Below are 17,820 nucleotides of genomic sequence, written 5' to 3'. Positions count from 1 at the left end.
CAGGGGCCACTAAATATCTTTTGATATTCTACGTTAACTACTTGCTCTTTGCAGTGTGGAGTAACAGCAATAAAACCTTGATTTATCCACAAGTGATAGCTTCTCTTAATTCTTTATTAAAACTAGATCCCTAACTCTGATCAATCGAAGATGTCTGGTTCTGTCGATTCTATACTATTCAGTCAATTCGGTCCTGGAGAGATTGTGAAAGTCTCAAGAGGTAGAATTTTTTTTAACCTCGTCTGTGCTTGTTGACAGGAGAGACTGCTTCTACAGGGATGGGATATACTTAAATAGAAAGGGTGCATGAATATTTGCCGATGCTATTGAGGCAGTGTTAGGTGGGTCAGAAAACTGCTAGCATGGCGGGATACACAGACTAAAAGGTTAACAGTGGCCGCAGGCTGAGGCAAAAGTGTTTCTTGCACTGCTTCTATTAGAATGGGCAGCAGACTGGAAAGCAAGGTAATGGAGATTTCCAGGACTGCTGGGAGTCATAGTGGAACAAGTAAATACATGGGCTGTGTTAGGGTAACTAGGAACAGGAACAGGTGCATGTATACTTGCATGTACACCAATGCTAGGAGTATAGTTAATAAATTTGATGAGCTTGAAGTGCTAGTCAAGACATCAAAGGCAGATATTGTTGGGATATCAGAGGCATGGTGTCACACAGATATAGGCAGTGCAGAGTTGGAATTTGGGGAGTACAATGTGTATAGGAAGGATAGACAGGATAGGAAGGGAGAAGGGGTTATGCTGTTAGTTAAGAAACACATAAAATCTAAGGAAGTGCATCCAGTTGATGTTGGTGGACAATACAGTGTTGAGTCTGTTTGGTGTGAAATAAGCACTGGGAAAGTAAAAATGAGAGTAGGTGTGTGTTATAGGCCTAATGAATCTGATCAGTACAATGAGCAATTGTGCAGAGAAATAGTGGGCCAGTAAATCAGAGTCTTATTATGGGAGATTTTAATTTTCCAGATATTGACTGGAACTAGTGGGTCGGTCACTCACACACTAGCAAGACTTTTGCGAATTTATTGGATGACTGTTTTCTACAGCAACATGTTCGAGAGGCAACCAGAGGGAGTAATACTAAGAAATACTGTTCAAGGTTTAGGCCTAAATGGATGTCAGATGAATTAATGAGGCTAGTGGCAGAGAAGAAGAATGTATTGGATGCATATAAAGTATCAGGCGATACAGAAGCCTATGGCAGGTATAAACTAGTCTGTAAATCAAGTCACAAAGGAGGTTAGGCAGGCAAAGTCAGATTATGAGAAATCTTTGGCAAAGGATGCAAATAAAAACAGCAAGGAGTCCTTTACTTATGTAAACTCTAGAAGGAAAGGGATGAATCAGATTGGACCACTTAACATAGATGGGTTGACTCTTGATGATCATGCTCAGGTAGCTGATAAACTGAACGAGTATTTTACATCTACATTCACACATGAAGAGTTATTCAATGCCAGAAGTTTATCAAATTCTAACAGGAAGCTAAGTGATTTTGTAATTGGTCAGAGCAAAGTGGAGGAGAAATTGTTGAAGTTAAGCATGAGGAAGGCACCTGGGGTGGACGGGATCTATCCATTTATATTAAAGGAGGCAGCAAAGGAAGTAAGCAAACCCTTAGCCATAATTATGAGAGCTTCCTTGGACTCAGGGGAGGTCCTCATGGACTGGAGGTGTGCAAATGTATCACCAATTCACAAAGGAGGTTCAAAAGGTGACACAAGTATCTACAGACCTGTTAGTTTAACTTGTGTTCCGGGGAAAATAATGGAATCACTGGTGAAAGAAGCATTGCAGGATCATCTAGACAAGAGTAGTAACAGTTAAGACATGGGTTTGTCAAAGGGAGGTCTTGTCTGACCAATTTGATTGCTTACAATGATGTGGTCACAAAGGAACTGAATGCCAAAAATAATTTTGATATCATATACTTGGATTTCAGGAAAGCTTTTGATACTGTTGCACATGGACAACTGCTGTACAAATTGGAGAAGTATGGCATCAAGGGTAAGCTGCTACAATGGATAAAGGGATGGTTGAGTGGGAGACAACAGAGAGTGGTAATCAATGGACACTGCTCTTCGTGGACAAATGTTATTAGTGGAGTTCCCCAGGGTTCGGTGTTGGGCCCATTGTTGTTTTCTATATTTATCAATGATATTGATGAAGGTATATCAGGTTTAATGTCCAAATTTGCAGATGATACAAAGGTTGCCAGGGTTGTTAACGACAGTAATGACAGTATGCTACTCCAACTGGATCTATATAAGTTGGGAAAATGGGCTGAGAAGTGGCAACTGGAGTTTAACATTGACAAATGCAAAGTATTGCATATGGGTAGCAATAACCGAAGAGAAACATACCAACTGGGAAGTGGAAAGTGAAAAAGACCTGGGGGTAATTGTGCAGCCAAATATGAAGTTCGGTGAGCAGTGCAGACAGGCTGCCAGGGCAGGTCATGGAGTCTTGTCGATGATATATAGGAATTTTGCTAGCAGGGACAAGGAGGTGATAATCCCGTTAAAAAAGGCAATGGTCAGGCCACACCTAGAGTACTGTGTACAGGTCTGGGGCCTTGTTTTAGGACGGATGTAGAGTTGCTAGAACGAGTACAAAGAAGGGCAACAAGATTGATGAGGGGAACAAACTGGGTGCTCTTACCAAGAACGGCTTAAGTTCTGCAAATTGTAGCACCTATAGAGTAGGCACCTGCGAAATGATCTGATTGAGGGCATATAAGGCTTTGAATGGGTTGAGCAAGCCGAATACTGATGGGATTCTTCATCTTGCTCAGACTAAGAACCTGACGGGGCACAGTTTCAAATTGAGGAAAGATAGTTGTAGAATAGATGTGTGGAAATTTGCCTTTAGCCAGCGGGTAGTTGATTGGTGGAACAGGCTTCCATCTTTTGTTGTGGCAGCTGATAGCTTAAATAAATTTAAGTCTGAGCTGGACAGGCATTTGGAATGAATGGAGGGATGAAATGGGAGGTTTTTTTTTTTTTTTTTTTTTGGCTGATGCTGTATAAGCTTGCTTTCTTGCATCGTATGCCTCTACTAATGCTAAATGCTATTAACTGGACGGATTGCAGAAGGAGGGCAATAACATTAGAATTATAGAATACCTTTAAAAGCAATAATTACAGAAGCCATAAATACATATAACCCCAGGGGCTCACATCTGGTGAGTATAGGCTTGTCACACCCAGGGTTCTGAGCTGGATATCATCATTCTTCTCTTTTTTGGTAATTCCCCTCCTACTTCTCTCTCTCTCTCTCTCTCTCTCTCTCTCTGGGGTTCGAGCCCATCACCACCAAATACGGAGGATGCGGAAAAGTCAGGGAATGATCACCGCATATCCCGGAGCAATATGGCCTTAGTTGCTAATGCTCCTAAAAAAAAAAAAAAAAAACCCAAAAAAAATCTCTCTCTCTCTTTCAAGGTACTCAAATTTTTTTTTGGCTGGTGCAGCAGAAGCCTCAGGCTTCCTTGCACCATATGGCTAATAATAATAATAATAAGTTCTGTCTAGCACTCAATCTGCTATCCACCATGCTTAACAGCAGAAAGTATGGATATAACCTCAAAGAAGGAAGAAAGAACCTGAACACCCTCAACCACCTAATGTACATGGATGATATTAAGCTCTATGCGGCAACCGAGAAGCAACTCCAGCAACTACTCCGCATCACCAAAGAATTCAGCAAGGATATAAGGATGGAATTTGGTCTAGACAAATGCAAGACCCATGTGTAGCAGTACCCGTTACGGAGTGAGTGATCAAGAACAAAGAATATAGTCAATATGGCACCAGAGAAGGAACAGCAACTATGGAACCAGAGGAGGAACAGCAAGAAGAAATACAACCCAGAGTAGCTGAAGTGGAAAGAGACGAAGTCATGATATCCAGAGTAGAAGACAAGTGGAAGAAGGTCCTAACAGAATTCAAAGGAATGGACCTCACAAGAACCCGCGTGATACCTAAGCAGAGATCAAATAAATCGTGTGGAGAGTAACAGACCACCGCAATCGGCAAATAATACCACATTAACTTGACAACAAGGCTATCCACACAGCCATAGTAGCCACTAGGGTTAATGGAAAAGGAACAGGCGACCAGCAGCAGAAGGAACCGCCAACTTGGGAAAGAAGACTTCAGTAGAAGATAGAAGAATTAAGAGTCAAGATAGGTCAGTTGACCCAGTACCAACAGGGTAATAGAAGTAAGAAATTGATTGGAAAGGTGAAGCGCAGCCTCAAGGGAGACAGAGTCCACAGCAAACACGAGACCAGAAATTAAGGATAGGAGAATACTTGGACACACTGAAGCAGAACCTGTTTGCTCTCAGCAAGAGACTCGCCAATACAAAGAGAGCTTCCAGAGGAAAATAAACAACCGAATCTTCAATGAGGACCAAAGAGCCTTCTACAGGAAACTGGGAGACATTGAGAAAGAAGGAAACGGACCACCCGAGAAGAAGATGATTGAGGAGTTCTAGGGAAATATCTGGAGCAGTGAAGTAAGACATAACAGTCATGCCCCCTGGATAGAAGTAGAACGGAAGAAAACCAAGTATGCACAAGAGATGAGAGAGCTGGAGACAATCCCGAAGTTTCTCACCGAAGGAGTCACATATCTGAAGCCTAAAGATGAAGATACAAGAAACCCGGCGAAATACAGGCCAATCACCTGCCTCCCAACGATGTACAAGGTCCTGACCAGCTGCATAACCAAGAAGATATTAGACCACTTAGAGAGTCAGAACATAATGGCCGAACAGCAGAAAGGATGCAAGCAGAGGAGCAATTAACCATAGATGCCGCAGTTATGGAGCAAACCTACAAGAAGCACCGCAACCTATACACGGCCTACATCGATTACTGCAGGCCTTTGAGTCCGTACCTCATAGCTGGCTAATAGAGACCATGAAGATCTACAAGGTCAATCTGATAGTGACAAACTTCCTAGGAGCAACAATTGCAAAATGGAGTACCACCATTAAGGTCGAGAACATCACAACCAAACCAATCCTCATCAGAAGAGGTATCTTTCGTGGAGATGCTCTGAACCCACTGTGGTTCAGTCTAGCACCTAACCTGCTATCCACCATGATTAACGGCAGCAAGTATGGATATAACCTCAAAGAAGAAAGAAAGAATGAACCTGTACACCCTTACCTACCTAATGTACATGGATGACATCAAGTTCTACGTGGCAACCGAGAAGCAACTACTCCGGATCACCGAAGAATTCAGAAAGGACATCAGGATGGAATTTGGTCTAGACAAATACAAGACCCATGCACTGCACCAGGGAAAATTAGTCGGCCGAAACTACCAGCTACTGACTGGTAAAGAGATCGAAGCTATGACAGAATGAGAGACTTACAAATACCTAGGGATGATGCAGGCTCAGCAGTTAGAACACAAGGAAATCAAGAAGTGGCTGACTGAAAAATATCAGAGACTCAGAAGCCTGCTGAAAGCAAAATTGAATGGAGGGAACACAGTTAAAGCCGTAAACACCTATGAAGCTCCAGTACTAACATACTCCTTTGGGAGTCATAGATTGGACTAACACCAAGCTAGAGGATATCATGAAAAAGACAAGGACAATGATAATCAAGAGCTTCCAGCACCCCCTGAAGTCAGCAGTGGAGAGACTAACGATAGCTTGGAAAGAGGGAGGAAGGGGACTGATAGACCTGATAGTGCAACAGAAAACAGCGATAGTTAACCTGAAAGTTTACTTCGAGAACAACACAGCACCATTCCACCAGGCCATAAGGAAGATAGATAAGTGGTATACCCCACTCGAGCGAGGAGCCCCCTCCCACCTAGATGGCACAAGAAACAAAGCTAGAAAGATGGGCAAAGAAAACTCCATGGCAGACACTACAATGACCTCCATCAAGATCATATTGATAACATTGCTTCCAATGCATGGCTCACAAGTGGGACGCTCTTCCCCAAGACTGAAGGATTCATGCTGGCCATCCAAGACCAGGTAATCACTCCAGATACTATAGAAAATACATCGCAAAGGAGCCTGGAATGTTAGATGACACATGTCAACGATGCCACCTGGCCTCAGAAATGATCCAACACATCACAGGGGGAATGCAAGGTGATCACCCAGACTGAGTACACTCATAGGCACGACCATGTAGCCAGGATAATACATCAGAAGCTAGCAAGGAAATACCAGTTGACCAAAGACCTAGAGATTCCAACCCACAAGCTGTACTGGAACCGCACCATAATAACGGATAAGACTGTCCTGCTGAACAGACCGGACATAACCCTTGTGGACAAGATGGAAAAGGCTACCTACCTGATTGACATAGCAGTGCCCAACACTAGCAATGTCCAGAAAACCCATGAGGAAAAAATTACAAAGTACATGAACCTGAGACATGAGGTCAACGAGATATGGCATATGCAAGAAGTAACGACCATCCCAATCATCGTGTCAACCACTGGTATGGTGCCAAAGACCCTACATAGCAGCCTCGCAGCAATAGGTCTCCCAGAGAACACCTACAAGGAACTCCAGAAAATCTCAATCCTGAACACCTATAGGATAGTCAGAGAGTTCCTCGACCAACAGTAACACCAGACACTACAACCACCCTGTGTACTTGGTAGCAGTACCTGTCACGGAGTGGAATCCCCCAATCAGGGAGAAATAATATAAGAGCAACAACAATAATAATAATAATAATCTCTCTATACATTAAAAAAGTTTTCCTCCTAGTGATATTTATTCAAGCCAATAGGAGAAGAGAGCGAGGCAATTACGTCACTACAAATGCAATTAATTATTGACAACTGCCTCCACAATGTTCACCAACCTCGTGCACATGCTTTCCTGCCTAACATTTGATGTTCCATTGCTGCATATTAATGAATATTGTATACAATATTTGTAAATATTTTAAATATTTGTATAGTTTGTAAATATTTCAGTTAAATACAATGAAACTTCCCTTTAACGGACAACCATGGGGAACGAAAATGTGTCCGTTAGAGAGAAGTGTCCACTAACAAGAAGTCTGAGGGAGAAAAAAAAAAGAAAGAAAGAAAAATCGTTAAACGTTTAATGTAAAATTAAATTAAAATATATACAGATTTTGCACAATATTTTTGTAAATAATATACATACAATTGTGCTATGCATATTATGACTTTATCTTAAGAAAAATACATACAGTAATCACTTATTTTCTTCTGCACCTTCTTCCGGCTGATAATTTTGTTTTCAACATTTGTTTGGAGTGAAAAAACCATCGAAAGTCCTTCAGTATCTTCTTCAGCGGCGAAAAACATTTTTAAACGATTGATTTGTATGATCGCTTCTTCTATTTTCATCGGTGGTTCGTCGTTAATATGTTCTTCGACAGAATGACCTCCTTCCATTTCTTCATTCTCATGAGGAACTTCTTGAAAAATATCGATGATAATGTCATTGATATCTAGAGCACCATCTTCTGTAGTGAGGTTCGAGTCTATATCTTTGTAGCCAGGGTCACTTGTAGCTGAAGTGTCGTACATAATCAATAGATGTTGAAGTTCTTGTTCTTCTTGGTGCTCCACATTGCTGTTCACAACTTCAATTTTTGCGTTTGAGAAGCCACACTTTACAAAACAGTTCACGACAGTTTGTTTTCTAATTGCGTTTACTGAAGAAGAAATCCATTGAATCGCATCTAGGATGCTGATTTTCTTTGCAAGGTCACTCGCACATGTTACATCGTTCATGTTTGCAATGAGATGTCTTAAAACACGTTTTCTGTAGTGAAGTTTAAAATTTTTTATTATCCCTTGATCCAAGGGCTGACACTCTGCAGATGTGTTTGGTGGCAGAAAAACGATTTGAATGTTGGACAATTCAATGTGCGGGTGAGATGCAGCATTATCCATGAAAAGAATAATTTTTCTGTTTTAACGAATCATGTTTTGGTTAAAGTGACTTATCCATTCGCTCATGATATCTCGTGTCATCCACGCTTTTTTATTAGACTTCTAGTCAACATTCAAAAGATTCAACTTTATGCCCTTGAAACAACGAGGATTTTGTTGTTTTCCTATAACAAGAGGTTGTTCAAAGTCTCCCAGCATATTTGTACACAATAGTACAGTCAAGCGTTCCTTAGAAATTTTTCCGCCCTGGCACTTTTCGTTTTTTAGACTCATTGTTTTTTCAGGAAGAGCTTTAAAAAACAACCCTGTTTGGTCACAGTTGTGAATATCCTTAGCTTCAAAATCACGACATAAATCTTCTAATTTGACGGTCCACTCTGTTACAACCCCAGTATCAACAGATCCACCTTCACCACTTACGGTTTTCCAAGAAATTTTATGCCGAGTTTTGAACTTGTCTAGCCATCCCACAGAAGCTTTGAACTCATTTACTCTCATAGATTTCGCAACCTCCAAAGCCTTTTCCCTAATAATAGGCCCATTAATGGGAATTTTTTTTAGCACGTTTGCGACAAAACCACTTATACATAACATTGTCAATTTGAAGTCCAACAGTTTTCGGGAATGATTTTTGAACCTGATCATTTCCGTGTTGCCAAAATTATTTGTGCAGTTCATTTTTTTCCCTTTAGGATGTCGTTTACCTGCGTCTTCCCAAATTTGAATTTTGCAGCGAGATTGCGAACACTATTTTTTTTACCGATCATACGCATTAATGAGTTCGACTTTATCTTTTAAAGTTAAATGTTTACGAGAAGACATTGTGCACTTCACACAACACTGAACAAAACTGAAAACTGAAACTGAAAAGACGAAAGGCCGACCATATTCCCCCCCCACACCGAATTCATCAGAAGTTTTACCCGTGCCTTAAAATTCTTGAAAAAGGGTTTAGAACCGCGACGTAAACTTTGATAAAATTCAGAGAATCGGAAATAGAAAATAAACACACGATTGAGGCAATACGTGGAAGAAAAGTTCCTAGAAAAAGGGCCGTGAGCTCTCCCGCAGTCCGTTATGGGGAGATCAAATTAAGTGCTAATCTAAACGAAACAGTGCAGATTGCCTGTCTGCGTCCGTTACAGAGAATGTCCGCTAGACAGAAGCTGCAAACATGTTAAAACCAGTAGAGGTGAGTTGGGGAATTTGAAAATGTCCGTTGTAGAGAGGTGTCCGTTAGGAGAAGGTTCACTGTATTTTAGTCCTGCTCTTTGTGATGCAACAATATTCCTCATGCATTATGGGAACCCGAAGCAAAAGGCCTTTTTCTAAGTGACCTCTTTGAACGCAGGTAAATAATTACATAATTATATTTATTTGACCTTAAAATGACGCGCACTACAAATGCACAGGTAAATAATTACGTGTCATTTCCTGATTAGATGTCGATCACAGTGACATTGTTTTTTTATCGGGTGGCACTGGGGTCACCCCCAACTCCGCATTTTCACTCTGCATAAGGCCAGGGTGTGTGTTAGTGTGGGTTGCATTGTTCCTCTGGCCACTTAGCCTGGGGGCTGTGGAGAGCCACTTACAGCCCCAGTTTCCATCACTGCGGTGGGGAGGCAGGTCAGGACACATTAGGAGAGAAGAAAGTTCTGGTGGGGTGAACCCTGGGTAGCCTAGGCATCCAAGGAGAGCCCAAAAAAAAAAAAAAAAAAGAAAGAAAGAGAAAAAAAAATTATTGGAAGGGAGATAATGGGGAGATAGGAATAGGGTGGGATAAAAGGGGTAGAGAACAGGGGGGGAAGTGTTGAGACACTCGCCTGATTTAAAAGGGGAGACAGTAGGGGGATCCCTGGTACAGGACACCCATCCTGGTCCAGAGGGTGGGAGTTGAAATTGGGTTGTAGGGTGAGCTACCAGGCAAAAGGGGTTAGGGACCACATAGGGTGGGGGGGAAGGGGATTGAGACTCAACCACCCCAGGTGGTAGGAATAAAAGAACATAGGGAGATTCTTATGGTGGAGAGTGCTTTTTGCAGCTTTCCCACATTGGCCTGGGGGTTACCTTAGTGGCCATTGTCAGCATCCCACATCATGCCAGCTAGGAAAGCTACAGCATGGTGTCAGCTTGGATAACCATGAGGGTCTGCCTGCATAGCCATCAGTCTGTCCGGTGAAGAGGCTAAGATAGAACATGAAGTTAATAATAACTTTCATTCACTTAGCATTCACACAGATTTACTTTTTATAGTATTTTCTTACACTTGCTATTTTCTTTTATATATTAGATTAGATATCGATCAGTGCATTTCGACAGGTGTGTCATTTACATAGAAAGGATTTGACTTACTCCGTAATACCTCTACATATTATGTAGAAAAGCGTGCACAGGGGTTGGTGAGCAGGGGACAGAGCTCCCTAGTATACCATTAAGAAAATACAGCACAAGGAGGATGCTGAGGTAGATGAATACAGAGCTGGCCAGTCTTAATAGAACAGAAAAAAATAGCGTGGGAAAGTTAGAGTGAGGAAAAGTACTGAAGCCTACAATAGCTACAAGTTGATCTGCAGTAGTACTCAGTGGTGAGCTGTGAATATTTTAACAATGGGCTCGCAGTTTTGCTGACTTTTTGATGTGAAACATCTTTGGGGATTCCTGCCGCGGATGACGTCATCCGCTGTAGGCTTCCGTCAGAGGCGCTTCCGATGTTCTCACTAGTAGTGTGATTAGAGCGCGTGACGCATTTTTTGTGACCCGTATGATATCTTGAGTCAACCTGGTCATCACCCTTTACGATAATACCTGGATACGATAGTCTCTCGAGTTCTAAGTTTTTAGAATTTTTGAATAATATGACGTCACAATCATACTTCCTGAAGTAAGTATGATTGCAACAATACAAATATTTGTCAACAATTTATTTTTTGTCTCACATTTTTATAACATTCCATTTTTCTAGACATTTAGATACATTGCAATCCAAGTATACATCTCTTTAGTTATCATAAATCCATTGTATCTTGTCTTCCAGAAATTATGAAAATTTGCAAATGATCAATAAAATATTTACAATACAAAAGCTCTTTTATTTCATAATCAATATACAAATCAAAATACCTAAAAGAAACGTGAAGGATTCGCTAAAAACCATCGACCACTTTTTTATTCATCTCTTTTTTTTTTTTACAACTAGGGAAATATAATGGATACATTTTTTTCATGATAAAATTTTAATATTGCGAATAAAAAATAACATGAAATATTTCCCATATCACAAATAACAAAAACATTGTACAATATAAAAACAAACTCTCCTAGAAAAGTACACAAAAATCACAGATTACATGAAAAAAAATTATTATAAAAATATTCAAGAAAAATTTATTCTGAAAATTGCCATTTGCAATTTACTTCTTTATTAATATTTGTTGTCCATCTTCTGCTCTGCTCAATAGCTGAGCAATGATTTGATGTAAAGATCTGGATCGAATTGAAGCAGTGGTTTTCCATTTAGATGTATATAGTCTTCATAATCTGCAACGTGTTCAATTGTCACAATATTATTCATTTATGCTGAAATCTCTCTCAGCTTCAGACTGCTAATTGCAATGGTTTCAAAGATATTTCTGGCTTTCTTAATTGAAGAGGGAATTTCACTCGATTTTAAAGATAAACTGTCTTTCACAAAATCTCTAAAATCATTAAATTTTTATTTCATATTTTATCAGAAAACTTTAATTTCTTATTCGTTTTTCACCGTCTTGCCACGGAGACTAAAGTTCTTTCATATTCCGCGATTCCAGGTAGCATATGTTTAAAATTTCTTCCAATTCCTCATCGTCAGTAGTATCATTATTTTCTTTATTTAATTTAAAATTACTCTGTTGCATTGATAACTTATCCTTAATAACCTGTCACAAGGTAATTTTTTTAAATGTGTTCTTACTTTTGATTCCTTCAAATTCTTTCAACTTCAACATGCTCTCAATTTTAGCTTTATAATTTCCTTCAGAATTTTTAAAATTAGTGATAGCTTTGATAGTTAGAATAATTAATTTATCTGCTTTTACTGTAGTGATGCTGCGACACAGTAAAGCTTCTGAAAGGTAAGAGAGCAGGATGTCGATCATTAGTGCTACATCGTTAAGAAATTCCAGATTGAAAAGTTGGTTTAGTAATCCAGAATATTTAACTTTCTGATTCAAAATGTTTGCACAAAGGGGGATAATCCCTCCAATCCTCAATTGCCGTCCGCAAAGCTGCCCATCGTGTCCCGAACAAATCCCGGAAAAAATATCCCCGGTAAAAATGTTCCATTTTCTTGTTATTATTATAATAAGATTAATTAAGTAGGTAAAACTCCAGATCAGTGATTACAGGTACCACTCACTGCTTTCCCCACTCACTGTGCTCCTACTTTGATATGAGTAGGGTGTTTTCCCCCCACTTGATGATGTTTTTAAATTGCAAACTAGTTTACCGATTTTAAAACAGCTGGATAGGAGGGAAAACACCCTACGTCAGCTAAGACCTTCCCCCCACCCACAACACAACACAAATCAATCAGAAAGAAAACGCCTTCACAATAATCGCCTTCACTGAATCACAAAATTCGACCATACAATCAATCCATTCTACAACAACGCACAATGCACATAGACAAGTGTTACCCAAATAATGGAGTTTAGCCTTTAAGTATTATTATTAAGATTATTTAAAGTATATTAAGATTATTATAATACTTAAAATGTTTGATTATGATTTTTTGCAAATTTTAATTTGTGATTTTGATATAATTAAACTGTGATTGCTGTCAGTAATGTGGTGTTTGTGAAATAATTGTATACTGTCATGATTTTAGCATTAAAAAATGTTTCCTTTTGTTTTCTCATTGCCGTTTGCAGGCTAAAGCTGCCCATTGTGGCCCTAACACACGACTGATCTTTATACGATCCTTAATTTGTGCTGATTTTTTGGAGATTGGTGATATAATGCATACAGTTTTGTTTTTTTTTTTTTTTTTTTTAATTATTGTCTGTATGCCATTATATTTTGGAACATTTTCTTCACAGTGAAAGCCTCGACGCAGTTTCCAAATCTGTCAACATTTCATCTTCGTAAAGTTTACCTCAAAGTTGCCTCATTCCTCCCCCACCTCTCGACATCATCACTGTCACTAGTTCTTTGAATACTGTGCAAAATATCGGAATCACTCGGATATTCAGCTACTGCGACCATGCAAACATAGACACGAGAAAGTTACTGAAATGCCTGGATCACTCACTTCTCTGAAAAACATATGACTTCTTGTCAGAGTAAAGGGGAAATCATAACACAGGTTGGCCAGAGGCTATTAACTGTGTCGGGAAGCTTCTTAATCCTTTGACTGGCTATGGAAAGCATATTGACTAGTGCGACTTCTCGGAATGTGGCTCCATAGGTTTTATGGACACCAGTAACGTTGTGGAACAGTAATCCCTGTCACCCTTAATTTGCACTTTCTAATTACCTAAATTGCCTAAAGGCCAGAGGTGAGAACAATGCGTACAAAGTTGTCTCTCATAATACATCATTCTACGGAAATTATTTTAAATGTTTCCGTAAAAACCAAGGAAAATTAAAAAAAATCGCTATGAAGAAGTTCGTTAAACAGAGGACCGCCTTTAAATGATGCAATTTTAAAATATATAACTAGTCAATTAGGCGATTAAAATGCTGGGGGTGGGTTCCCGCTGTCCTCACTATAATTATTGAGTATCCGGCTCGGGATACTCAATAATTAAATTCAGGATTTCATTTGTAAAATAAATAATCGTTTCAACAATGGGCTCTCGCGAGCCCACTATAGCTCACCACTGGTAGTCCTGCAGAAAAGGTTACAGTGACCAGAGCTAAGTATAAGGAAGCACTGGCTAAGAGTGCAAAGAATGGGGACAAGGGGTGTTTTTATGAATGTGAATACAAAGTGAAAAGAAACAAGATTAGTTGTGGGCCCAAAAGGATGTTCTTACTGAGATAAGACTGGAGTTCTATAAATTGCGGCATCCAGAAACTGGGCTTGTGCATGGTGACTTAATTGAAGTGTATAATTATTTCAGTGGCTAAGTAAATTAAATGCTGGTGGCATTGTTACCCTTTCCAAAATGAAACAGAGGTAAATTAAATTGGAAAAAGAATTTTGCAGAATGGGAATTACTTAATTCCCATTCTGCAAAATTAATTATTGGAATGCACTTCCATCTAATGCTGTGGAGGTAAATAAGTTTAGGAAAGTTTGGACAAATTATTGGAAGGAATGGGGAAGTGAAGCTGGTTTTTTTAGTTGATGCTGGAAAGCATCAATTAAAATGTGGTACAAGGAAGCAAAGCTCCCTTCCATCACATTGCCTATACTTATACATAACTTATAAATTGTGAGTGAATTCATCTGATTTCCTTACCCTATGCTAAAACTGACAAAACAGATATTTGGACAGGTTCAGAAGTAGAGGTAAAAAAAAAATAAAATAAATAAAAATCTGTTTTACCAACAAATATGGCACTGGCTTACCATCTCCAGCTTAGTATAAACTAAACAAGCACAATGCTAACAATAACAGATACAGTATATAGATTTTATAGAGAGAGAGAGAGAGAGATATTAATATTTTCTAGTTGTTCCAAAACTTATGTTAAATAATGTCTTTTTCTAGGTTGTGAATATCATGGGTATTGTAGTGATATGACACGTACATGGCCAGTCAGTGGCTCTTTTAACAGTTTTCAGAGGGAGTTATATGAGGCAGTGTTGACAGTACAAGAGGAAATAATTGAACTGTGTGCAAATTTTCCCTCACTTGATCATCTTTTTCATGCAATGTGTCAATTAGTTGGAGCTAAACTACAAGAATTACACATTGTTCCAGATAATATTGGAAAGATAGAATTGAGTAAGGTATGTATGGTGTAGAATTAAATATAGATATGAAATGATATTTAATCTTATGAGGTTGTTTCTTGTTACTTGAATGTTAACACTGATCATATCAGAAAACGGTTATTAAAGTAAGGATAAATGTACTTATCTTGGTGGTGATTTTAATGCCATCTCTGATAGATTAATCTATAATTGTTATTTGTAAAGCACATTTGTTTTGATTGAGAAGGTATGCTCACACTTCATTGTAGTGTGAGCATACCTTGTGATGTCATAATGATGTCAAAGACATCAGTATGAGACTTAATATCACGAGAGCACCTTGGTAAAAAGAGGATAGGGAATTAAATAAAAATAATAATGTAGGGAGGAATTGTTATGTAACTGTAATATAAAGTATAGATGCTTGGAAAATAGTAAGCAATTAAGTAATGAATAAATGAGTTAAAAGTTTGAACAAAAATATTTAAGTAAGTCAGTGAGTTGGTGTATTGTGTTTTCCTAATAGTACACATAATGGGCTTATGACGCTGTACTGCATGGTACTGCTCACTGATCTCAATCAGTATTAATTCAAACATACTATGCAATTGAGTTAAATGCGACTTGACATATAATGTTAAATTATGTAATTAATTTTTACTTTGGATTGTTTACGTCACATTTATAAATAACAGAAAATTTTATAATATTGGTAGGGAAGGGAAGGGTAGGGAAGTATTACACTTCCCTATCCGGCTATTTCATAATGCCACCTGGCTGGCAAAATTTTCTGAGGAGAACACCGTATATGCATATGTTTTATATATATATATATTTGAATAATGTTTGAAATTATTGAAAACTGAATCTTTCATAATAAAAAGATAAAGCAAACATCAAAGGCAGCAAAAAGCATATTCCTCTACATGATGGTTGAAATATAAAAGTAAAGTAAATTAGAATGATAATAATTAAAAAAATAAAAATAATGCCAGTAGCATGGCAAGACAGAAGAGTGAAAATAGTCAAAATTAAACATAACGATCAAACCAACAGGGAGGGAAGAGAAGGGTAACAAGAGTAAAAATATTGCAGCAGAAACTCTCCAAGATAATTTAGAAATTCTAAATACGAAGATAAAAACAAAATAGATTGTCTTGCCATGCTACTGGCATTATTTTTATTTTTTTAATTATTATCATTCTAATTTACTTTACTTTTATATATATATATATATAGATGTCTGCAAACTTTTTTTAAATTTTGAAAGGGTCCGTAGATCTCAGTAGCTTGGGAACCACTGTGCTAATTTATCCAGCTCTTGTTGGAGTAGTATATCTTGATAACTGTCATTAAACATCCTGCCAACCTTTGTATCATTTACAAACTTAGACAGAAAAGAGCCCTGCACAAACCCTGAGGGATTCAACATTAGTCCATTAAAAGCAGTGGCCGTTAATAATCACTCTATCCCCTACCATTTGACATCCCTCTATCCTTATCATGGACTTATCTCTAATTCCACACTGCTCCAATTTGTACAGCAGTCATTTGTGAGGAACAGTATCACAATTTTTACTGAAATCAAAGTACATAGTGTTTAGGGTAAAGTGGCACTGGTGATTTTCCACAACTCTGCTATCAGTTCTCTTGTGTTGAATACAGTACCCTGTAAATTGTGCATTATATCTTTAACCAGTGACTCCATTATTTTCCCTGGAACAGAATTTAAACTGACAGGTCTGCAATTATCCCTGTCACTCTTTGATACCCCTTTGTGAATTGGGGATACATTTGTAGTCTGTGGGATGTTCCCTAAATCCAAGGATGCTCTCATAATTATGGCTGTTTGCTTACTTCCTTTGCTGCCTCCCTTAATATAATTGGATAGCTCCCATCCACCCAGGTGCCTTTCTTATGTTTTAACTTCAACAATTTCTCTTCCACTTTACTCTCAGTTATTACAGAATCATTTAGCTCTTGTTAGAGCTTGATAAACTTCCAGTATCCCAAAATGGAATTCCCTAAAGAATTTCTCATGTGTGAATGTAGATGCAAAGTACTCATTCAGTTTATCAGCAACCTGAGCAGCAGCAGCATCATCAACAGTCAAACCATCAATGTCAAGTGGACAAATTTAATTCAACCCCCTTAATTCTAGAGTTTGCATAAATAATGAATTCTTTGCTGTTTTTCTTTGTATCCTTTGCCAAAAATTTCTCGTAATTTGCCTCTACTTGCCTTGACCGCCTTTATGGCTTGATTACAGATTGTAACTACCATAGGCTTCTGTATCGCCCGATAATTTATAGGCATCTCATGCACTTTTCTTCTCTGCCACGAGTGGCATGAGTTCATCTGACATCCATTTAGGCTTAAACCTTGAACAGCATTTCTTATTTGGTATGAAAAGCCTAGTAGCTTCTATGATTAATTCCTTCATCACTTCTCATTTAGAATTTTCTGGTTGTAACATAAGTTGATCCCACTGTAGTCATCTTTACGAAAGCAAAAACCCCTCCCTTTACCCTTGATGGTAGTTACATCTTTAAGTAAATCCCCAATAAATACACTGTGATCACTGCCACCTTATGGTTCTGTTATCTGCAGATACTTATTGCCTGAATAATCACTGCTGATAATTAGATCAAGAGTATTACCTCTTGTTGCCTCTCTAACAAACTGCTGTAGAAACGTCATTCGATAAATTCACAAAAGTCTTGCTAGTCTGTGAGTGACCAACCCACAAGTTCCTGTCAATATCTGGGAGGTTAGAATCCTCCATTATAAGACATTCTGATTTACTGGCTGACTATTTTTCTCTGTACAGTTGTTCATTGTACTCATCGATCATTAGGCCTATAACACACTCTACCCTCATTTTTGCTTTCCCAGTGTTTATGTCAAACCAAACTGACTCAACATTGCACTGTCCACCCATGTTAACTTGAGTTCTCTGCCTTAGATTTTATGT

General features: G+C 38.6%; 1 protein-coding gene across 1 annotated transcript in view; it reads left to right on the top strand.

The window, feature by feature from the left end:
• Positions 1 to 17,820, top strand: part of LOC150078029 (xaa-Pro aminopeptidase 3-like) — a 123,915-nt gene that overhangs the window by 92,299 nt on the left and 13,796 nt on the right. Inside the window, exon 3 of the mRNA XM_090384341.1 lies at positions 14,641 to 14,882. Within this exon, the coding sequence (XP_090240467.1) occupies positions 14,641 to 14,882 (242 nt within the window). The remainder of the gene's footprint in view (positions 1 to 14,640; positions 14,883 to 17,820) is intronic.

This window comes from Mastigoproctus giganteus, chromosome 11, assembly GCF_048544385.1.
Source record: "Mastigoproctus giganteus isolate SK-2022 chromosome 11, ASM4854438v1, whole genome shotgun sequence".
NCBI classification, from domain to species: domain Eukaryota; kingdom Metazoa; phylum Arthropoda; class Arachnida; order Uropygi; family Thelyphonidae; genus Mastigoproctus; species Mastigoproctus giganteus.
The sequence above is the reverse complement of the archived record's forward strand: the minus strand, read 5'-3'. Positions and strand labels throughout refer to the sequence as shown.